The following is a 23952-nucleotide window of genomic DNA, read 5'->3' as shown; positions in this document are numbered from 1 at the left end:
CCTTGGGCTGCAGTGACAAAGTGCCACCAACTGGGTGCCTCAAGACCGCAGAGATTTGCTCTGTCCTAGTAAGGTGTGGACAGGGTGTCCCCTCTGGAGACCTCCAGGGGGAATCTGTCCCATGGCTGCGTCCTAGCTTCTGGTGGCTGCATAACACCAAACTCTTCCTCTGTGTTCTCGTGGCCATCCCCTTGTGTCTCAAATCTCACTCTCCCTCTTCTTAGTGGGACACCAGTCATTGGATTTATGGCCCATCCTTAGTCCAGGATGATCTCTCCAGGCCCTTAACTTCATTACATCTGCAAAGACCCAACTTCCAAATAAGGTTATATTCACAGGTACCAAGGGTTAGGACTTAGCTGTATCTTTTTGGGGGACACTATGCAACCCCCTGCCTTACCTAATCTCTCTTCCTCCCTCCTTCTTCTCCTTGGCATCAGCTAGCACTCCGGTCCTCCCTCACAGACATGTCACCAATACATTCCTTGCACATGGATCCCATCTAATCTCATGCTGGTGTGTCTTAGAGGACCTAAGCTAACACATACACACAGACATGACTTTTATACAAAAGAGATTATATATGTTTCTGCGAAATTTGTTTTACTTTACTATCACGTGTCTTTTCCATGTCTATGTGCATACAGATACATCAGATTATTTTGAAGAGCTGTGTAATATTCCATCTTGATTTACTCACAGTGCTGTTGAGTGTCTGTGTACAGCTTTTGTGGTGGTTGCTCTGGTGTTATAATATACATGTATAATTTGGGGCTCCTGGGTGGCTCAGTCGTTAGGCATCTGATTCTTGGTTTCATGAGCTCAGGTTGTGAGATTGAGCCCCTCATTGGGTTCCACACTCAGTGGGGAGTCTGCTTGGGATTCTCTCTCCCTCTCATTCTGCCTCCCCCACTCATGCAACACACACTCTCTCCCTTAAATAAATAATCTTTAAAAAAATGATATACATGTGTAATTTATGATAACCCCCTGGTATCTTTAGCTTGCCACTTGGAGTGAAATGTGAAGACCTTACTTCCATTTCAGTCCCTTTACCTTCCCTGCTTTTAGATTTCAATACCTTGAATATTGAATGGTATTACAGTTTTGTCTGAGTCATCAAATATGATTTAAAAACGCACGAGAAGAGGCACAGTTGGTCTACTGGATGTCACACGCATGTCTGTTCTTTCCAGAGCTCCTTCTTCTGGAGGCTCTAAGATTCTTCCTCATATTATATCTTTCCTGCTTGAAGAATTTCTTCAGGTAGTCTTTATTGGTAGGTCTGCTAATGTCAAATTCTCTTAGTCTTCCTGCATCAAACAATGTCTTTATTTCCCCTTCATTCCCAAAGTCACTGGATACAGAATTCATGGTTTATCTCAGACCTTGTGATTCTTATCTGTGGAAAGAAAGTCTAGTTCTTTGTTTTTATATCTACCATGTTTCCCCTTAACATGCTCTCTTATGTGACATAGGTTATATGTGTTATGCTATATATCTTTCTTATGGCTTCTTTTTAAAAAAAAATTTTTTTTTTGAGAGAAAGTGAATTGGTCCTGCATGACAACTGTATCACCTCCCATACACTCTGTGCTGGCACTGGGTGAACTGGATGAGCCCTTTCCTGGGGTGGTAGCCAACATCCAAGGCGCCCTCCCACCCCCTGATCTATGCCTCCCAAACACACAGCCTTGAGTAGACCCCCACCTGGCCACATGTCACACCAGGGTCGGTCTGTGTGCCCTGTAGAATGCAGCACAAGTGCTGGCATGTCACCTTCCTGAGATTAGGTTACCACAGATACCAAGTGCTATCAGATCACTCATTGTGGGAAGCCTACCGCCCTGTCGTGAGCAGCCCTTTGGAGAGGCCCACATGGGGGAGGACCTGCGGCCTGCCGACAGCCATCCTGGGCCCCTCCAGCCCAGGCGGCCTTCAGAGACTGCAGCCCCGGCCAGCATCTTAATCACGGCCTTGTGAAAGGTCCTGAGCCAGAACAACCCAGGTAAGCCACTCCTGGATTACCGACCCACAGAAATTGTAAGATGATAGATGTTTGCTGGCTTCAGATGTTAGATTTTGGAGTAGTTTGCTATACAGCAACAGATAACTGATACACCCATCTTAGCTCCTTCAGTCCTTGGAACAACTCTGTGCTGTGCATCCTACAGGCAGGACACGGCAGCTGGGAGACATGGAGTCACCGGCCCCAAGTCACCCAGAGGGGAGGTTGGGGCAGAGCAACTTGGGTGTTTGCATCACATATGACCAGACCTCTGGGCTTTCCGTCCCCTGACAACAACACTCCTACTCAGGAAGCATGTCCTCATCTGAGGACTTTATTCCTCAAAATAAAGCCTGGAGGGCTACTTGCCCTTTTTGTATAGATGGAGAAACTGAGACTCAGAGAACTGTGACTTGACCAGGCTCATATAGCTGGAATGCAGGGTGCCCAGTCAGAACTCAAGCCCCAGGCCCCAGGCATCTGAGGTCACTGGAAGTTGGGTCCCTCCTGCCCAGAGGAGGCACCTCTTCAGAGAAGAAATCAGTCCTGGGTGTCCCTCTAGGGGAGGCCCATGTGGCCTCAAGTGCTTCTTCCCCCTTCCAGGGCTGTGGGGCCTGGTGAAACCCTGGAGCGCCTCCTCCACCCTTCTCAACCCCTCAGCCAGCAAAGGGCTCAAAGCCTGCAGGGCTTGCAGCCTGCAGCGATGGGAACACTGTCACCAGGGGGACTGAGTTTTCAAGAAGCAGCTGTTTACTCTAGGTCTTGAATTTTAAAGAGGTTTAAAGTCCAACTTGCACCCTTAGCTCCTGGGATGCCTGTAACCATGGCAGCACCTCACTGAGCAATAGCAAATATTTGCTGAAGGAGAGCAAGGGAGCCAGGTAGGAAGGAAAAGAGACCTGAGGATATGGGAGTGGGGCTTTGCCCTGGGGGCCTGTGGATGGCTGGGGGCTGTCCCCAGGAGGACACTCAGATGCCTCCAGGAATACAGGGGGGTGGGGTAGGTGGCCCACCTCCTGCTCCCATTCCCTGAGTCTCTGCATGAAATATGCCCTCAGGACAGCATGTCTGAGGCCAGATTTGCGGGGGGTGGGGGTGGGGGGGTACTCCTCTGCATCAGTAAGCCCCTTCTCTTGCTTGAGTCTGCTTCCTCATCTGTGAAATGGGAATAACAAATCTGCCTGCCTTTTCAAGGACGTCACGTGGCTTAAATGAACTCCAGACCCCTGGGACATCCTCAGGAGAGATTGTCATAAAGATCTCCGTACCACGCCCCTCCCTGCCAACCCCCCACCCACCCATCCCTGTCCCTCGCTGGATTCCAGGACAAAGGGATGTCAAGATCTCCTAGCCACATTTTAGATAGCCCAGAGAGGGAATCAGCTTTCTTGGGGCCACACGGCAAGTGCAGCTGAGCCCAGAACCCAACCACCCAGTCCTGCTGTCATCTCAGGGCACAAGGCCCTCCCTGACCAGCTGTCACCAGCTGAAGGGGCTGTGAACGACAGTAGCAACGTGCTGCCCTGTGGACATGCTCAGGGTTTAGCCACAATCTGGGTCAGGGCTCGGGGTGTGCCAGGCACGTGGACAGTAGCTGCCAAAGATGTCTCAGCAGAGAGAGGCAAGGAAGCAGAGCCGATGGCCCTGCGCTGTCAGGGAGGGGCTGAAGGTTCCTGCAGAAGCATGAGGAAGGGACTGGGGCTCTCCCTGTGGGCCATCCTCAATCCCCGCAGGTTGCCGGTTAACAGGTCCATGCACACACCTTGAAAGTAAGCCAAAAGCTGCATTTATTTTTAAGTTATATCCTAGGGAGTAAAGCAGATTACATCCTATTATTAAGAGAATAAGGTGCACAGAATACACTACCTAAGAGGTCTGGGATTGAGTCTTGGCTCTTTTGGAAGGCTGGAGCCTCAGTTTCCCCTCCATGTTAACAGGGAGTCTGATCATTCTCAGGAGACACTGTTCTCAAAGTCTCCTTGCAGCCATCTACACCCTGCCTCTTTTCTCTGCTGGAACACAAATATATGTATTTATTCCATTTTCCTATTTCTTGCACTGGAGTCTCCTAAAATAGAACAGGAGGTGGGGCTGTGAAGACAGGTCCTAGGCGGAAGCTCCTCTCTGAGGGCCGAGAGGCAGCTGGGGCTCTGCCGCCCACAGGGTAAGGGTACCTGAGCTCACCCCTACACCCTGATAGAGTGCAGACCCGGCCTGGGTCCAGGACAATGTGATCCCCACTCCCCTCCGCTCTGCCAGAGGCCCTGGCTTCTTCTAATGGGCTGCTTGGGAGCCTGTTGAAGTGCTGCCCTGGTGACAATACTGGCTGTGTCTACAGCAGTGGCCCAGTCCTGGGGGACAACTCCCTGCCTACAGGGAAGGTCATGCGCATGGCCACCTCTGCAGGGGCCTCCCAGCTGCAGGGGGGCCGGATTCCAAAAGGCAGCAGTCAAGGGGGTTCATGGAGCATGTGCCCAATGGAAGGATAGCAGAGAGCTCCTCCCAGTCAGGCTTGCCACCCTCCGTGGACAGACAGACCATCCCTGGACAGAGGGGCAGACACAGAGTCAGAGACAGCAGACAGACCACCCTCCTCTCTGGACTCCTGAGGACTTGTGGGGGCAGGGCTCATGGGAGCCGGGCTCAGAATTGATATACATATTAAAATAAAGAGACAAGGACATTAAAACAATTATAACTCTTTGATAGGTCCAGAAAGTTTTTCTGCTCTGTATGTCCAAAAAAGCTAAGTGAGGCATTATGAAATAATAAATAAATATATATATGCATTGGTTTCTGACCCCACTTCCTGACACTGAGCTCCTAAATCCCTTGCAATTTGCTGGGTGAATAGAGCATCTTCTGTTTTAATGAGGCAAGTCTTTGTGGGGTTTTTTTGTTTTTTGTTTTGTTTTGTTTTGTTTTTAAGTCTTTGTTTTAATGAGGCTCCTGAATGGGGCTGGTCACAGAGAGACCAAGTCATGATTAGATGCTTGGAAATGTCATCCCTCTCTACCCCAGAGTGGGGAGAGGGCCTGGAAATGGAGTTTATAATTAGTCATGCCTATGTGATGAAGCCTCCGTAAAAATCCCCAAAGTGTGAGGTTTGGAGAGCTTCTGGGTCACTGAACACATCCACGAGTAGGGAGGGTGGTGCACCCCAACCCTATGGGACAGAAAACCCATGAGCTCAGGATTCTTCCCTTGTGTCTCTTCATCTGGCACTTCATCTGCATCCTCTACTATATATCCTTTACAATAAACCAATAAATGTAAGTAAATGTTTCCCTGAATTCTGGGAACCATTCTGGCAAGTTACCAAACCCAAAGAGCATGTCACAGGGACCCCAATTTATAGCCAGTCGGCCACAAATACAGTTGACAACATGGGACTTGTCATTGGCATTCCAGGTCTGTCCCCTGGCTTCTGGTAGCTTCAGGTGTTCCCTGGTTTACACGATGGCATTCTTTACATCTTCACATTGTCTTCCCTCTATACTAGTGTGTCTCTGCAACCAAATTCCTCCTTTTTATAAGAAAACCAGTCATAGGGCAGCCTGGGTGGCTCAGCGGTTTAGCGCTGCCTTCAGCCCCAGGGCCTGATCCTGGAGACCCGGGATCGAGTCCCATGTCAGGCTCCCTGCATGGAGCCTGCTTCTCCCTCTGCCTGTGTCTCTACCTCTATCTCTTTCTGTGTGTATCTCATGAATAAATAAATAAAATCTTTAAAAAAAAAAAAAAAAGAAGAAGAAGAAGAAAACCAGTCATATTGGATTAGGGCTCATCCTAATGACCACATTTCAACTCGATCATTTGCAAAGACCCTATCTCCAGATAAGGACACACTCACAGATCCTGCCAATGAGGGCTTCAGATACCTTTTGGTGGAGGGAGGACATAATTCAAATCATAGCACTTGGTTCAAGGTGAAGATGTTCCGATGTTTCAGCCTAGATCCTGAGAAAATTCTTGCAGATTGCGCAAGTGGATATCCATCATCCAAAAGTTCAACAGCAGAAGATGAATACAGTATGTGTGTTAAAGAAAGACATATAGTGGTGAAAATTAATGAATTACAGCTACACACACTATCCTGGAGAAAGAACAAAAGCATCAGATTAAATTATTTGAAAAAAAAAAGTCCCAGAAGAACCCGTAGTCTGTGCAGTAAAGACCTGCATGGTCAGTTCTCCTATCTCCTTCCAAGTCTTTGCTCACAAGTCATCTTCTCTATAAAACCTACTCCATCAACCGACCTTGACGGTAAAGCCCATGTTCCATAAGCACACTCCTAGTCACCCTGCTCTGCTCACCTGTCCTTTTTCCAGAGCATTTATCAACTTCTCACAAATTATAGAATTTGTTTATTCATGCCTCTGGTATTTATTGTTGACCTCCTCCCTCCAGAATATTAGATCCACAAGGAAGAATTTTTTTTTCATTCATTGATATCCACCAAATATCTAGAATCATATCCAGTATAAAGTAGGCCCTGAACAGATACAGTTAATTTTTTTACAGAGGAGGAAGGAGAGAGAGCAAGAGAGAGGGAGGGAGGGAGGGGGAGAGCCAGAGGGAGAGGGCGAGAGAGAATCATAAGCAGGCTCCATGAGCAGCACAGAGCCTGACTTGGGGTTCCATCTCACCACCCTGAGATCATGACCTGAGCCAAAATCCAGATTCAGAGGCTTAACCAACTGATCCACCCAGGCACCCCCAAATATTTCTTAAACTGAGTGGTTGGTACACTAATCTTCATTTGTGGTTATTTTTAAACTGTGCACGTGCATTACACCTAGTCTGTTGTATATAAGATGTCTCATAGCAGTCTTGGAGGGAAACAGATGTGGTATTTCTTGCAAGACCTGAATCTTGAGTGGAGATACAGACCCTTCATGATCTATGCCATTCCCTTGAGCACAGAAAGCCAGGATATGACTGCATTATTCCCTCGGGATGTGTTCTCTGGTACATGATGATGAGTGACAAGGAAATGTCAATCTACCCACAAGCTGCAGTCTTCTGTGGCTTATTTCTGCTTGAACAGGGTTTTAAAATGTGCTCGTGAATATTTGCACTGACAACTACAGAGAGCAGGACTGCTTTGTAGAAAGAAGTAAAACTACCTGGTAAATTTGTCCTGTGCTTCCTTGAGAAAACAATAGAAAGCCAGCAGCCTGTCAAGGACAAAGTCCTATAACCAAACATGCATAATCCTTGACAAATTTCCCTACCCTATTGAATCCCTAGTAACACTCAAGTCGCTTCTCTAGGACTGCCCAATGCCAGCCCCAGGCAGAGTCAACTGGCTGCTCTATGAGCCATTGAGGTTAAGGGCAATGATTCGGTTGGTTCAGTCTGAAGCTGAATGTGGAAAATGCTCATACCTCAACATTGGCCACCTATAGGTTTTGGAAGACAATGTTTTGCTTATTTGGCTTAATTGGTTTAATTGTCTGTCTCATAATAGACTGCATGTTCCATCCTTCTAAATATGACTCACAACAGGATCCATAAATGCATGTTGAATTAAACTGACTGGCTTGTATATTAGCATGGTCCCTACTCGTGAGGAGCCTGTCATCTATTTAAGAATGAGCACACCTATGTTTCTTTACATTTACTCTCAAAAAGTACAGAGGCTGAGTAATCATACTGGGAGTGCCCAGAGGATGGGCTTCATGTTTTTAACTCTGATTTTTTTTTAAAGATTTTATTTATTTATTCATGAGAGAGAGAGAGAGAAAGAGAGAGAGAGGCAGAGACACAGGCAGAGGGAGAAGCAGGCTCCTTGCAGGGAGCCCGACGTGGGACTCGATCCCAGGACTCCAGGATCATGCCCTGGGCCGAAGGCAGGCACTAAACCACTGAGCCACCCGGGCTGCCCTTAACTCTGATTTTAATTTCTACAGCTGACCTCTTGCAAAAGCCAACTGCCCACTAGACAGCTCCACAAAAATGTGTTGTAGGCACATGTGTTGTTGTTGGACCTATGTTCAAAACAGAACTCTTGATTCTCCTCCCTCTCAAACCTGCATTTTGTCCTCCTCTATCTCCCCATTTCAGGAAATGCTATCTACCACCTGCTTAGGTCCAAAACCTCACTTCTTTCTTTTTAAAAGTGGAGATATAATTTGCATGCCATAAAATGCACCCTTAATTCTACAGTGTACAATTCAGTAGTTTTAAAAATATTCAGATTTTTGCAACCGTCACCGTGATCCATTTGAGAATGTTTTTAACACCCTAGAAAGAAACTCCCTATCCACGAGCAGTCACTCCCCACTTCCCTCTATCCCTACACCTAACCCCAGCCCACATCAACCACTAATCTACTTTTTCTATTGTTGAATAGAAATAAGACGATTATTGCTTAATCGATTATAGATTTGCCTATCCTGTACATTTTATTATAAACGCATCATACAATATGTGACTCTTTGTGCCTAGTTTACCCATATTATAGTATATATCAGTAATTCATTCCTTTTTATTGCAGAATACTCCATTGTATGGATACATCACAATTTTTTTTGATCCATTCATCAGCTGATAGGCATTTGGGTTGTTTCTACTTTTTGGCTATCGTGAATAACACTGCTGTGAACATTCGTGTGTCAGTTTTGCGTGGGTATATGCTATCAATTCTCTCTAGTATATACTTAGGAGTGGAGTTGCTGAATTCATATGGTAACCCTGTTCACAATTTTTTGAGGAACTGACAAAATGCTTTCCAAAAGTGGCTGCACCATTTTACATTCCTACCAACTATGTACAAGGGTTCCAATTTCTCTACCCTTTCACCAACACATTACTTATTTACTTATTTTTTTTTAATTACAACTGAACTGCCCCGGGGGATGTGAAGTGGTATCTCCTTGTGGCTTTAATTTGCATTTCCTTGATGACTGATTATATTGAGTATTTTTGCCTATGTTGTTGGTCATTTGTATACCTTCTCTGGAGCAAGATCTACTAAAATATTTTGCTCACTTTTATATTGGATTACTTGTCCACTTTTGTTATTGAGCTGTTGAGTACTTTACATACTCTGGATATAAGTTTCTTATCAGATATACGATTCAAATATTTTCTCTTATTCTCTGGGTAGTCTTTTCACCTTTTCACAGTGTTCTTTGAAGCAGAAAAAGTTTACTTTTGGTAAAGTTCGATTTATCAATTTTCCTTTTGGTTGCTTGTGTTTTGGATGTCATATCTAAGAAATCAGTATCTAATCCAATGTCACAAATATTTACATCTATATTTTCTTCTGTGGGTCTATACTTTCAGCACTTAAGTTTAGGTCTTTGATCTATGGAGCTAATTTCTATATATGGTGTGAGGTAGAAATCCAGCTTCATTTTTTTTAAAGATTTTATTTATTTATTCATGAGAGAAAGAGGCAGAGAGAGGCAGAGACACAGGCAGAGGGAGAAGCAGGCTCCATGCTGGGAGCCTGATGTGGACGATCCCAGGACTCCAGGATCGTGCCCTGGGCCAAAGGCAGCACTAAACCACTGAGCCACCCAGGGATCCCCAAGCTTCATTTTTTTTTGCATGTGGAAATCTACTGTCCCAGCAGGATTTGTTGAAGACTCTTCTTCCCTCACTGGCTGGTCTTAGTTAGATTTTTTTTCAAAAATCAATTGACCATAAATGTATAGATTTATTTCTGTACTCTGAAACTATTCCATTAATCCATAGGTCTATCCCTAAGCTAGGACTACACAGTCTTGTTAGTATAGCTTTGCAGTCACTTTGGAAATAAAAAATTTCAACTTTGTTCTCTTTTCAAGATTGTTTTAGCTATTCTGGGTCACTTATTTTTTCATACCAATTTTGGGATTGGCCTATCAGTTTCTGGGGAGAAAAAGGGTGGCTTTTTAATAGGGATAGTGTTAAATCTGTAGATTCATTTGGGGAGTACTATTATTGTAGTAAGTCCTCTAACTGCATTTTTTGACATTTGCCTCACCCTCTCTCTGGTGACAAAGACCAGGAGTGCTCTCCCTTAGTGTAGGTGGGAAGTTCAAACTATACACAGAAACTTCACCCCAGTCCCTCCTTCTAGCCGTCATTAAAATCCCAAGCCAGTGTCCCTTCCCTGCCCTCAAGCCAATTGCAGCCCAGTTTGGGAGTTACCCTTATAGATTTAACTGGTCCAAGTCGGAGTTTAGATAATTGGCATTTTCGACAGGAATGTAAGATTGGCAAAGGGCCAATCCTGCAAACGGCCCTTGGTCATATGTCTTGGCGCAGACTTAGTCGTGTATGTCAAATTGAATCCTGTGCTTTAATTCAATTCTAGCAGATCACTGTCCCTCCTCCCCCACTAGCACAAGACCCTGAAACCTCCGCTAAATCCCTAAAAAATTTTTTGATAAACTGAAAGCCACTCTAGATCTCTGACACTGAAAAAAAAAAAAGCTACCATCTTTCTCAGCATCCAAATATTAAAACTAGCCTCACATCTTCTAGGACTCTTCTGGGTTCTGGAAGCAGCACATTCTGCATTTGCAAATTTTGTTAAACTCACTTGTGCTGTTACTTGCACATCGCCCTCCTCAGGTGGGGGCCCCCCAACAAAAGGCTCTAAATCCATCGGAATTGCAATACAGACATTCCCAACGATGTCCCCAGAGGGTCCTTCACTACAGAGGCTTCAGCAATTTCCTCTCATGACTCCTGGGGCCTCTGGACCCTCTACGTTACCCATGGGCTTCAGATATAAGAAACTCCTTGGCCTCGCACTATAGGCCATTAGAGCTGCAACTGCAGGTTGCATACCATGAGATGCTGGAAATAGAAGCCGTCAGAGGCCCTGGCCTGTGACCTCATACCCAGCTGTCCATATATCTTGGGTCATAAAAGCAACACCCCGGCAATAATTTCGGCATGGCCACCCAGGCTATTTTTTTGCCACAAAGCAGAGCTAACCCTGGGCCCTCTCACATCCCATCTACAATAGGGGGTGGCCTTTCCTGTCCTCAGTCCCCTTCCCAGATGCCTCGGTGCTGAAGGTCACCCCTCTCTCGTACCCCTTGAAGTCGCTTGCCATCAGCTGAGTACATAGCAAGGGGAGTTCATATGCTTTACAGATGGCATCACCACCGTGACACCTGCTAGAGTTCCATGGGGAGCTGCTGTTTCTTATCCCTTAACCAGGATCTCCCTGAAGAATACTAGGACCCAGGGTTCAAGCACAGCTGACCCTAAACTTCAGACTCATCTTAGCACTGAAGGCCCTGACCAACAAGTGACCCCTGTGTATATTCTTTGACTCTTGAGCCAGATTGCCCCTTTTAGAGTAAAGAACTCTGGGAATCTCTTGTCTCACGGATACTCAAAACATAACTCAAGAGCATAAATATCTCTCTTACTTGCTAAAGCCACAACACAAGATCTCTTTCCAAGATACTCCTCTCCTTCAGAGTTCCAGATCTTATTAATAATCAAGATGATTATTGATACTCATTGATACTCATTAAGATACTCATTGCACTTCTCAAATACATAGTTCTGGGCCCTTGAATGGGCATTCAACCAAATTCCCACCTCCCCTACCTGCTTCAAGCTACAGACCTCATAATGACTTCAACAAGTTCAAATTCGATTAAATGCAACATGGCATATGTCAGCCATCAATCAAACATCTGAGGTGAATTGTAATAACATGCCTACAGTTTTTGATGTTTGACTGCTGACAGCTTTTAAGCCTCACCTCTCCTCTTCCTGACATGCCCCACATCTGGGTGAGTAATGAGAGCCTCAATTCTTTTTCCTTTAGAAAAAGAGGCTGGAGGGGGGGAGGATGTACAAACCACACAGTGAAAGCATCACTCTGGTTGTACTCCCTAACCACCAGAAGAAACCAAGCCTGTCTTCATTCTCTGCTCTCTCAAGACATTTTCAGACCTATGTGGGCACCACCTTGGTCTCCCCAGAAAGTCTCATTATAGGATCCACCTTTTCATACCCTCTTGGGGTGTGTGGGGTGTCATCAGACTGGATATTGGAATCAAATTTATCCCACCACGTGTCCACAACGATAATCCTGATGGTATTAAGTCTTAATCTATGAACACAGATATATTTCGGTTTTTTTAGGCCCTCTTTCTCTCAAATTATTGTTCTATATTTTAAAAAAGGAAAATCAAATAATAATAGTGTTATGGAATTTTCAGTGTACAGATGGTCCTTGGCTTACAGGGGCTTGACTTAGAATTTTTTGACTTCATGATGGTGTGAAAGCAACATACATTCAGTAGAAACCATTTTGAGTTTTGAGTTTTCCGGGGTGAGCGATACTGTATAATACTGGTGATGCTGAGCAGCAGCAGTGAGCCCTGGCTCCCAGTCAGCCATGCCATCATGATGGTAATCACAACAGGGGCAAGGCTTCCAGAGCCACAGGCCCACTTGACCCTTAACTAGCCATGTGATCCAAGTCACTGTTTAATTGTTCCAAGTATTCATGTAAACTGGGATTCCCTTTCAGGGGGCTCTTTGGAGGAATGAACGGGGATGTATGGTAGAACACAGAGTAGGTGGCAAACAGATGTCAGGCCTGGGGCAGGGAGGTGTCATCTAGGTAAGTGTGATTCCTGGTTGAGAAGACAGTGGCCGGCTGGAGACTGGGGGGCTAGGCAAAACCTGGGGGACATCTGCAGTCTGGGCCTGGCATTGATCCGGGCCTGGCATTGAGGAGGGAAGGGCATGACTCCCTCCAAGCCCGCTAGTGGTCCTGGGTCCACCAGGCACAGGCGCCAGACCTGCCAACTGTGGCAGTGCCCCACCCCCGTACCCTCAGCCCCAGAGCAAACAGAAACTGAGGCATCTTCCATTGCACTTTAATCAAAATTCCACCATCAGAAGAGTTCTTGTAGCATACAACGTTAGGATGGGCATGTCAACTTGGTCCTACACATGGAATTTCCACAGATTTGCACTTCAAACATGTATGAAAAATAAAATATATAATATTTAGCTTTATAAATTTCCCCACTTTGTCACTTTGTCCTTAAAATAAATTACTATCTCTATCCAATAATTTAAGCAGTCTGGAGTCATTAAGCAAATATCAGCCAAATGACTTCCATTTCCTGAAAAAGTTCTGGGGGAAATACTTGAGACAGTCAAATGCTTACAGGAATCAACGTGAATTAAAACTAGCACATTCCTCACAGTGGGGCGAGACATCAAAAATGGAAGGCTGCTAATGGCTGTTCTTCTCTGTTGGGAAAAAATAAATCCCCCCTGGCCATATCGAATGGTTATAGAAGCTGCAACTGAACTTTTGGCACCGTGGAGAAAAGAGGCTTTTCAAAGAAGCCATTCCCAGCGCTGATTCCATCAAAGCATCAGTCTGAGGGAGAGGTGACGGACTGGGAGGGACAGCTGCCTCGGCCCTCCTCCAGAACTCCTTATGGGTTCTGCTCCCAGCCCCCTCCACCTTGGCAAAGGCAGGGCCATGTCTGGGCACCCTGCCCTCCTCCATCCTCCAGCGGAAGAGTTCCTCACGGCGTAAAGAACACCAAGAGAAAAGTCCTTCTGTGGGCGGCGGGGGCTGCTTTGCTGCGTGCTCAAGGGACAGCAGGGTACACTTATCACACAAGGGACACAGATACTCCAGCAGGATGGCCGCACAGCCTTTAAAAGGGACAGATGGAAGGTGCACACGAGACATCGGGGATCCAGGAGGGCGGGCAAAGCTACAGTGCACTAGCAATTTCAGGGGCTCTGCATGGAGCCTCAGGGGCCTCGATCCCCCTGCGCCCCCGTCCCTCCCCCAGTAGGCAGTCAGATTTGCCCACCTGCAGCTCAGGGCTTCTTCCCCCTCCCCCCTGACCACAACACAATCTCAGGAAAGAACAAAGAATCCAGTGACAAGCGCTGCCACAGAGCCTCGGCCTTTGAGATTCCCTGGGAATGAGCTTTGGGGGCCCCAGCCCATTCTGGCAGGGGCTTTGTACACAGTTTAACTGGGGGAGGAGGTGGCCTTGCACTTCCGATGGCAATAGCCCAGCCCTGGCCTCCTAGACAGAGCAGAAAGTAGCTACAAGTCAAGGAGACGCTCCTCGCAGGTCTCCACAGGCCACTTCGAAGCCCCTCCAAACACATCAACATTGTTGTCCACCCAGGGTATGATGTTGCCGGGCATGTTCGTGGAGCAGTTGGCAATGTTGATAATTTCCTGTGCACGAAGGACGCGGTCCCAGATGTTGAACTGGCTGAGCTCCCCCACGAACGCCTGCGTGGCATCGAACCTGCCCCCAACAGTGTCCTGGAAGGAGGTGAAACAGAACCTCATTGGCGTAGGTCAAAAAGCAGACATCCACTAATTCTGGACTGTGAACGGCCAGCCACTGGGAAGGGATGCCAACTATAGAGGGAGAGGTGGAGCCTGAGGCGGTTTCCCAACTCCCTCCAATGCTGGCCACTCCCCCACCCACCCTCCACCCCCTTCCTGCACATTCCGGAGCTCTGGGCACCTCAAAGCTAGAGTAGAAAGACATGTGCCCAAGGTCCCAAAGCTAGCATGAAATTCAGGTGTCCGGACTCCCAGCCTCTCCCAGGGAGGAAGTGAGGCAAGGAGCCAGCTGTCAGCAAATCTCAAACACAGGTTGAAACATCAACTCTTACCTGCCCAGGAGCAAACAAACTCCTTACGGTTTTGTCTCCCAGGGGGGTTTCTTGAGGGCAGCTTCTGAAGTCACTTTCCCACCCCCATCTCGCCCAAAGGGCTGAGCACCCCACAGTATGCCCTAAGTGCCCCAAAACACAGAGCCAGCAGTTCCTGGAAGATGCCAGATCAGCCCCTGGCACCCTGAATCAATGCTGTGCCTGGTAGAGGGCAAATGCCTGAAGAGAACCCAGTCACTCCATGACAGCATGACCCCAGAGACACTCCTGATCACCTGTGTTGGACTCCATTCTGGAATCTCTCTGAACCCACCACACCAACCTGGTCCCCCACCCTCTGCCCCTCAGGCCACAAGACAGACAGCACATGGGGCTCTCAAGCCACACTAGCCACATCTGCCAGGCAGACAGCAGGATGGGGAATGGGGGTGGGGGGGGTGGGGGTGACAAGGAGATGGGTGTGGGGTGGGCGAAGGGAAGAGGGGCAGCCTGCAAGCACAGCCCTGTGGGCTTGGCTGGCTAGTGCATGCCCATCTCACACCCCCTGCACTCACCTGTTCCTGCCCAAGGATCAGTACACCCCCTGGCTTGATGGGGTGCCAGGGAGCCAGGTTCTCCCCAGTGCCGAGTTTCTCCCCATCCTGGAAAGCTTCCCACATGCCGTCCCGTGTCGTCCAGGTGATACAGATATGGTGCCACTTGCCATCACTGACAAACAGGGGCAGCTGTGCAACCTGTGGATACCAACACGCAGGTGAGGGCCCCCATAGGGTCTCCAGAAGTCTGACCTGCAGAGGTCCCAGAGGTCTGCTGCTCCCATCAGGCAGGGCCCCTGCTGGTCTCCCCTTCTCTATGTGGACAACATGGGCAAATCTGTCCCTTGGGAAACAGACTAGGCATCTACACTCTAGGCAGGGGCTAAAATTCTATTACGGCGCTTGGGGACTGTGTGTTTATGTACTCCTGTGCAGGAGACCAAAACCCTGCAATTATGTGGGAGTGTGTGCTGGAGGGTACACACAGGGACCCTCATTGAGAACCAGAGGGAGGGCATCTCTGACCGACGTCATGTCCCGGTAGTACTACAGACCCGCCCAGCTGGGTGCCATCCTGTTGTTACTGCTGGTGTCCTAGCAACACAGGGAACTGGCTGTTTACGTGCCACCTAACCCAAGAGGAAAACAAGGTTCTGGGCCATGTTGTGTTCAAGGGCATTATTTAGAACAATTAATCCCTGGTTAATTGTCAATCCCTGGGACATGGTCACCACTAGAAGGGGCCCAGCAGGGAGATTCCACAGCACTTCCCACTTAAACTACACCCAGGCCGGTTGGAAAATAGCAGAGTGAGGAGCCAGGGTAGAGGCAGCAGGGAACTGGAGCATCCATGCAGATGCTTGGTTCTAGTGAGGATACATTTGTTTGGTGACACTGAATCTGACTTCAGAATGAAGTTTAAGTGGGGCTCCTGGAGGTCTTGCAGGTGCCCAGGGTGGAGTCCTTGAGAAGATCACACTCTTGAATGTCAAAACCAGCCAGTCTGTTAGAAAGGGACATTTACTCTGGTCAAAGCCAGACTACAGGGACAGAAGAGATGAGTGGCTGTCATGGGTGGAGGAGGGGCAGGAGTGGACTACAAAGGGGAACAAGGAGATTTGGTGGGGGGAGGGAGAGGAATGAAACACTTACAGATTTTAATTGTGGTGGTCACACAACCAGATGCAGCTATAAAAACTGGTCAGACTGTTCACCAAAAACTCTTAAGTTTTACTGTATATATATTTTATCTCAATAGACCACCCAAAAAGATACACTGATAAATATCCCACAGAGGGAGACACACATATCTGATCCTCTAATCTGTATGGCCCTGGGAATAGCCACAGGGACCTGAGTTCTAGTCCTTCTGTGATGTCTGGCCTGGACCCCATGGCCACTTCTAGGCCAGACTAGGGGTAGCTAGACGGGGTCCAGGGCAGACTTCACAGCTTGGATCTCTACAAGCTATAGATGCCCACCCCTACCTGGTCAGCTGGCCAGGGTGAGGCTGAGTCAGTGCAGAGCTGTCCCCACCCCAAGGAGGATAGCCCTAGCTGGCAGTCAGATGCTATCACATCCCGCAATGGGGGTGGTGGCAGTCCAAGCAGGCCTCACCTTGTCATTGATGAGCAGCTCAATGGGGTTGTTACCCCATTCTATCAGCACAATCTCATTGGCCTGCCCGGGTACCGCATAAGAGAACGGGGTGCCAATGCCCGGCAAAGCGCTGGATCGCAGCCACAGGCAAATGGTGAAGGCATACAGTTCAGGCAGTGTTTTCTTGATCTTGCCATACAGGTAGTTTGTCCGGAGAGGGAGGGAGACCTTGAATGCATCGGGAGACTTGAAAGCACTGTTGCCTGGAGGGTGGGGAACAGAGGCCAAGGGGGTTAGTCTACTCCCTGCCAGAGCAGCCCAGCGACAGTTCAGCTGGACCCCAACTTCCCCCCACGCTGGTCCTTCAAACAATAGGGCATCAGCTACTGGGAAGCCCCTGTTGAAAGTGCTACAAGTCTAGGAATTAACAAGAGCATCCTTGCTCTGAAAAGCTTGAGGAAGGGGGTAAGGCAAGCTAGATCTAACTTTCTGGTTAAATTAAGCCAGAAAACCCTTCTTCACCTCTTTTCTTGAAATCCTGGTCCCTGCAGCTCCTTTAGCCAGGGCAGGGGCACAGTCCCGCTGGATTGAGCTTAGAGGCAGGAAGTCTTAGCAGGGACCCAGGGACTCAATGCACACTCAAGCCTGTAAACCCCTGTCACTTCTCACCCTAAAGAACCACTGCCACCCAGGCAGAGTCCACATTGGTGTCTGCACACTACAACTAACTCAGAAGTGGCTTTTTGGACTAAATCCCTCCCATGAACCACTCTGCACATAATTTGCCCTTGCCTCAAGAGAAGATTGTGTCTGTTGAGCATTTCCTACAGTTTGGAACCAGTTAGAGGCAGAGAAATAGAGAGGTAACCTTCCTGGGGAGGTTAATGACCCTGGTCAGAGTCTTGAGCCTTTGGGGCCCACCTAGGACAGATGAGCCTCCCACCCCCAACTGTCCTCAATTAAATGGTGCCTCCATGGTCTTTGAAAGCGACGGATACTCTTAAACAAGTCTAATTTTTAGTAGTTTTGATTTAAGCTCAAAATTAACGACAAAAATAAACACATGGAAGCCGATTCCCTGTCTCCAATTATCATAGATTCTGGAGTGTGCAGAGTATCACCTGATTCTGTGAGCTGTCATAGCAGAAACACCAAATGAGATGCTTCTGATGAAGGAGCCCAAACACCCTTCACTTGTTCACAAGTATTTATCAGCTATCCATGAGGGGCCGGCTGGACTCAGTGTGAAAAACAGGCAGGCTCTCTGGACCCAGAGCTGATGGAACCAAAGTGCCTGTGTCTTGAGTGGATGAATCAGCCCCTTCTGTAGAATGGAAGCCAGAATGGATGAGCCTTCCTCCACTGCAGTGGAGAAACTCATTTGCTTTCATAGTAACAAACACATGAGAAGCTCTTGGGTGCCACGGTTCACACCCATCCAAGGAAGACCCGCAAAGAAAAGCCAAGGGCCCAGCATCACCCCTTCAACCTCTCTGAAATAGGCAGTAGAGAAATACTAGAATCTGGGTTCCGTGGGTACTGTTCACTCATATCTGCTGCGTGCACAGTCTTGCCTGGCCCATCCTGACCTCCCAGTCTTCAGAGCCACCGGGTACCTTGCAAAGGCTGGGAAGACTTGGTCACCCTGGGGGAGCCACAGGGGACCTGGCAGGGTACAGGCTGGGACTGACCCCATGTTAGGCTGAGGGAGACTAGAAAGCCCCACCCTTGATCCTGGAGGCTGTACAGTATAGCCAAGGCAGCGAGGCTCAGAGAGGTGGGGTGACTGACCCCTGGCCACAAATCTAATGAATGACAGAGCAGGGAGCTGAAGTCCCTCTTTCGACCACGTGTAGCTGCTAATATTTAATTTGCAAATGGTCATGTTCTTCACGAAGGCATGATTAGCTAATAAAGAGAAATGGCTTCTATCCTTGCAGGTGGGCAGTCCTGCTGATTTAATAAGGCTCGGTGTCGGTAATATCATTAGCTAGGTGACAACAGATAGGTTTAATTAGACCTGGGAGAGCCAAGGGGCAGAGGACGGGCCCACACCCCGAAAGCTGGTGCCCTCTATTTATACCAACAGCTTGGAGGTTCAGAGGAATCTTCGTCAAAACCAATTAAGGCATTAAAAAGCCTGACCAATAAATCAGAGGCTGCAGGTGGCAGACAAGTGAAAACGGGGGGCAGCTGGGGCCAAAAAGAAAAGGGTTTTCTCTTCTCAGTGGCAACGTTTATGTCAACTTGAAGGTGGGCTGTGCCTGGCCAGCTGGCCCGGAACCTACAGACCCCTGCATATGAGCAGGGTCCTATGACAAAGAAAACAAGCACCCCTGGGGTCAGGCAGCACAAGCATTCACATGTAGCGCTGGCTGCTCACCCTGGGCTCTGGGGAGCCTCCTGCTCAGCAGGGCTGGAGCCAACATGCCGCTCCAGGCTGTAGCTCCCGGGCCTCTCATGCTCTGGGGTCCCCACCAAGTTCAGCCCCAGCTCTGTTGGACACGTGAATACACGTATCACTTAGCTCTCTCAGTCCTTCATCTATAGCTAATACCGACCTCACACGGTTGTTGTAAGGGTTACAAGAAGATACAGAGTGCAGAAGTCACAGCCTGGTGCCTGGCCCAGAACAGGCGCTTCCCGGGCCGGAGATGCTGGACAGAGGCCAGAGTCCCCAAAGCCCCCTACTTTGCATATGCCTGAGGTCCATTTCCTCTGGGCTCCGCAGAATGCTTTGAGGAACTGTGTATGTTCCTCTCATGGTCTAGATTTAGGGGCGGGGAGTTTATATATCCCTTTACTCTCTCCACAAATAAACTCAGAATGACCCAGAAGACAAACTGGTTGGCAAATGATCACTTTGCTTATCCCAGGGCTGGATGGAGCACGCTGAAGGATTCCAGAGTTCTCAAGGTGGGTGAGTACCGGGTCCTGGCGGCTCATAAGCAGGCCAGTCAGAGGCCCTGGCCTATGGAGCCAGGCCCTAGTGAGACCATAGACCACCTCTCTGTGCCAGATGAGCTGAGAGCTCCCTGTAAAACCTAGGTATCCAGAGTGTGGGTGCTGGAATCGGTCTGGGCATGGGAGGGACAGTCACAAGGTGGCAGCTCCTGGGTGGTCAAAGCCATGTGGCTGCTCACTAGCTGCCAGCCCAGGCCCCACCTCTGTTCCCCTCCCCAGAGGACACCCTCCAGCTGAAAGCTTTGGAGCATTTTTCTCATCTGCGTAACAGATATAAGAGAAGCCCTATCTCACAGGGGTGATGTGCTTGGCACGCTGCCTGGCACCACTCCACTCTAACTCAGCAGGTTATTAACCTACATCCTGGTAGCAATTAAGCCACCATGCCAAGCAAGGTACACAGCCACCAAGTTCTCTGGTGAAGCTCTCTTTTCATTCTACAGCTATCTCAGGCAAGATACTAAGGGACTGTAGTGTGCCTGTTCGGGACCCCTGCATGTCCCCAGGTTCCACTGTGGGGGAGGCAGGGGAAAGGCAAGGCAAGTGCCACCCTCACCTTGGACCCAATACGGCCATTCTGTTCTCCTGTCTGCAAGGCTCTGCCTTCAGGGAAGGCTCTTGAGACCTAATGAGTTTCCTGAGGTCACCCAGCAACGGAGGTGAGGCAGAGAGGACGTTTTTTCAGAAACTCAAGAATCCAAGTCTAACAGCTAAGTCACCCACCCCTTTCTGAGAAGGACAAGGAAGGAAGAAGAAACTTTTCTGGAGGAAGAAAACAGGAAAGTATGAAGGAGACCCTGTGACTTCTGGGGAGCTGCTCTAAAATGGAACAGAAATACCTTCCCCTTGATCATCTGGCTGTCCTCTGCAGGCATCACTAAAGGCCTAACTGGACGTTCTCCTATCAGTTCATAAAATGGAGTAATGAGAAACTGTCTTTGTCACATTGGTGAATCTGAAAAGATTACAATCTCATAGCCACTACCAGCAAACTTAAAACTTCACTCCTGGGCCACCTGGCAGTCTCGGGGGTTGACGATGCAGTGTGGATTACTTAGGGCCCTTTGATCCCTCCTTTCCTGTGCCCTGTGGAAGGAATTTACCCACCATAGTGTGATACTCAGAATCCACTTCCAGGACTAGCTAAAAAGTGGCTGAAAGGTCCACATGGCAGGAGGACAGGGTTAGATTGTTTGTCCAAGCTGGTCCTGAGGGCACTGGCTTTCCCGTGGATAACACCAGCGGGCTGGGGGTGGGGCTCATTCCTGAGAGGACCATCCTCAATCACGCTTATTGTTTGTTCAAACAGCCACAAGTCACCTCCTCGAGGTGCCATGTCTCTGCAGACACCCCCTGGGTCTGCCTGCAAGGGATGGAAGCCAGGCCACTCCCAGCAACAATAGGCCCCTTAGGGTGTCCAAATCGGAAGATGTGTCGACATGGCCGTTAAGCTGGGCAACTGTAAGGCAGAAACCCTAAACCTCTGTGTCCGGGAGATGCTTCAAGCTGAAAAAACAACACTTAATTTGAGAAGCAGAGAAGGCAAAGTGGAGAGCTGCCGGACTGGTAAGGAACGCTGTGGTTTTCCGCACCTAGGACAGGGAGGTTCAGAGCGGACCCAAGAGCAGCCTCAGAGCTGGTCCCAGCAAACAGCAGCAGAGCTGAGTGCCAAGAGTCAGCAAGCAGGGGTCATGACTCCCAAAGGCCCTAGCGGCCAGTCTGTAAGGCCACCCCCACAATTCCCCCTTCTCTGCTGCTGCCTATTTGGCCCTCACACTGCAGCCCAACACCAAGACAATGGGGTGGGGGGCTGGGAGGGACACCAGCCAGAGGGCAACAGAGGAGCTCACCCAGAACTCACCCCGCTCCAGCTCCGTCACCCTCTGCAGCAGAGCGTTCAGGGCGCTCTCGGTTTTCTGTCGGTGAGCGGAGGTCTCATTGTGGAGCAGGGACTTCTCATCCTCTAGCTCCGCCACTTTGCGCAGCAGCTGCCTCTCCAGCTCCCCCAGCCGCTGCTGGAGCACCTCTCGGAAGTCGCTGGGCAGCACTGCATTGGACACATTCACTCGGAGCTGGTGCTTTTACATGGGGAGAGGGACACATAAGGGAGAAGTATTAAGGCCATTTAGAAAGAAATTGTGAAATGTAGCTCTGAAAGCTCAACCACACCAGGGAGAAGCTTCCAGAACGGGAGTACTAAATCGTGCTGTTGGCACGAAGGGGAGCACTACATTGATGCTTTTTTCTTGTTTGTACGGGAAGGATTTCAAAGTCAAACAAGAATTACTTTGTGGCAGTATCTGAAACTTATGAATTTCATTTTCCTTCCCTTGATAAAAAGTAAAAAATTTAAGCACTGTCTATCATTCTCGGGTAAAGACAACACAGTTGAGATTAAAAAACAACAACAACAACAAAACAGTTAACCAAATGGTACTCAAAGCTTCCATCTAGATGTGAAAACAGCCCCCAAGCCCTGACATGGCACAAAGGTGAATAACTACGCTTGCAGAGATGTTACTGGGAAATGAGAGACCTAAAACACGACAGTTCTGAATTCCAGGAATCTCTGCTTTGAATGCTGTTTCTAAATCCTCACTTCCTATGTCTTTTACTCCTCGACCATCATGCTGGCTCTGGAGGCAGTCTGCCACTGCCTCGCCATGAATCCTTGGCAAGCTATTCACCCCCCTTTCTAAGCATTCCAAATTGTAAAATACAGTTAAGAGGATCTGCCTCAAAAGACTGCCGCAAGGGTTAAAATTAGATAACACGCCCGGTGTATATTTAGTAAACTAGAAATGTTAGCTGCTATTAATCATGAGGATTCAAGCAATAATACAGATGCTGGAAATACTGTATTTAGCCTTCATGCCACAGGAAATCCTCAAATAATTTCGCAATAATCACCACCTGTAATTGAAACCTAGTTTTGCTAATGAAGCATTTTGGTAAACGTTTCTGATAGAAACGTCCCCGCTTCTTAAAAAGGGTTCGAAAGTACAGATGGAAGTTAAATGAGGATTTCTCTTGCAAAGTTCCAAACTGCAGACACCTTCCAAGAGGGAAACGGAATGAGGTCCCTTCCCCCAAAGCAGCCAGTAAGGGCACCTTAGAACCGCGCGATTGGCGGACAGAGCGGCTTTGAAGTTAAAACCAGCTTCCCATCAAGGCGCCCACCAGTGTGTGGCCCGGGACCCGCCCGCGCTCGCCTTCCCGCCGACACCCTCTGGTCTCAGCCGGCTCGGGTCCAGCCCGACCTGATGTATTAAAGGAAACGCGGGACGCCCGGGGCAGCTGACCGCACGCGGCGGCCTCGGGTCACCCGGCACAGCCTCCGGGAGCGCGTCCGGCCCCGGGGGACGGGGAGATTTCCCCGAAGGGAGAAGAGGCCGTCCCGGTCCGCTCACCCGGACCTCGGGAGGTGACCGGCCACTCGGCGGACAGTCCGGGGGTGGGGGCACGTTTAACCCTTTCCGTCCAGCAAGAGGCGCGGTGGGGGCGGGATGTGAGCCCCGCCAGTGAGTTCTGGAGCCCGACCGAGAAACCGCCTGAGCCCAAGACCAGCTCGCTAGTGGCCGGCACCGCCTGGCGGGCAGGACCACGCGCCCCATCTCCGCCCCGCGCCTCGGACCCTCCCCACCTCGCATCCCCGCACCCGGCTACCTCGAGGCTCTCCAGGCGGTCCTTGAGGGTCTGCAGCGAGCGGCTGAGCTGCTCCACGACGTGGCCCGGGTCCCGCGGCAGATCGCCCATGGTGTCCTTGCCCGTGGCCGCCCGCCCCGGCGCCTTGCCGCCCGCCAGCCCCTCGCAGCGCGCCAGCTTGCCCGTGAGCTCGCGGATGGCCTCGCGCTGCGCGCCCAGCGTCTCCTTCTGCTGCACGACGGTTTCGCGCAGCTGCAACACCGCGGCCCGCAGCTCCTCCTCGGGGCTCAGCGCGCCGCCCTGCATGGGCATCGCGGGCAACGGGCAACCGGCGCGCGCCGCCTCCGGGGGCAGCGCGGTGCACACGAAGCGGCTGCCGGGCGCCGGGCCGTCCTGGGCGGCGGCGGCGGCGGCCACGGCGAGCGCCACGCCGGCGGCCAGCAGCACCAGCATCCCCCCGCCGCAGCGCTCACTCCAGCATCGGCCGTCGGGGCGCGCGGCGTAGGCGGCTCCTCCGCGGGCTGCGGCGGGGCGCGCAGCTCGAGGGCAGCCCTAGCG

The 23952-nt window shown here is 49.6% G+C and overlaps 1 protein-coding gene across 1 annotated transcript; it reads right to left on the bottom strand.

The window, feature by feature from the left end:
* Positions 1-12837: 12837 nt before the first annotated feature.
* On the bottom strand, positions 12838-23947 carry NPTX2 (neuronal pentraxin 2). The gene is made up of 5 exons (XM_077907792.1): positions 23416-23947; positions 21611-21827; positions 16804-17048; positions 15205-15384; positions 12838-14291 (listed from the first exon to the last, which is right to left on the bottom strand). The coding sequence occupies exons 1-5, from the start codon at positions 23845-23847 to the stop codon at positions 14064-14066; spliced, it is 1302 nt and encodes a 433-aa protein (XP_077763918.1). The 5' UTR covers positions 23848-23947; the 3' UTR covers positions 12838-14063.
* Between the last annotated feature and the right edge of the window lie 5 nt (positions 23948-23952).

This window comes from Canis aureus, chromosome 8 (assembly GCF_053574225.1).
Source record: "Canis aureus isolate CA01 chromosome 8, VMU_Caureus_v.1.0, whole genome shotgun sequence".
NCBI lineage: Eukaryota > Metazoa > Chordata > Mammalia > Carnivora > Canidae > Canis > Canis aureus.
Note: the sequence above shows the minus strand (reverse complement) of the source record. Positions and strands in the feature narration are given on the sequence as shown.

Coding starts and splice junctions, on each gene's coding strand:
- NPTX2 (XM_077907792.1), bottom strand. CDS start 23,847: ATGCTGGTGCTGCTGGCCGCCGGCGTGGCGCTCGCCGTGGCCGCCGCC. Junction 15,385..16,803: donor AGCTGCTCATCAATGACAAG/GTGAGGCCTGCT, acceptor TGGTATCCACAG/GTTGCACAGCTGCCCCTGTT. Junction 14,292..15,204: donor TGATCCTTGGGCAGGAACAG/GTGAGTGCAGGG, acceptor ACCTCCTTCCAG/GACACTGTTGGGGGCAGGTT.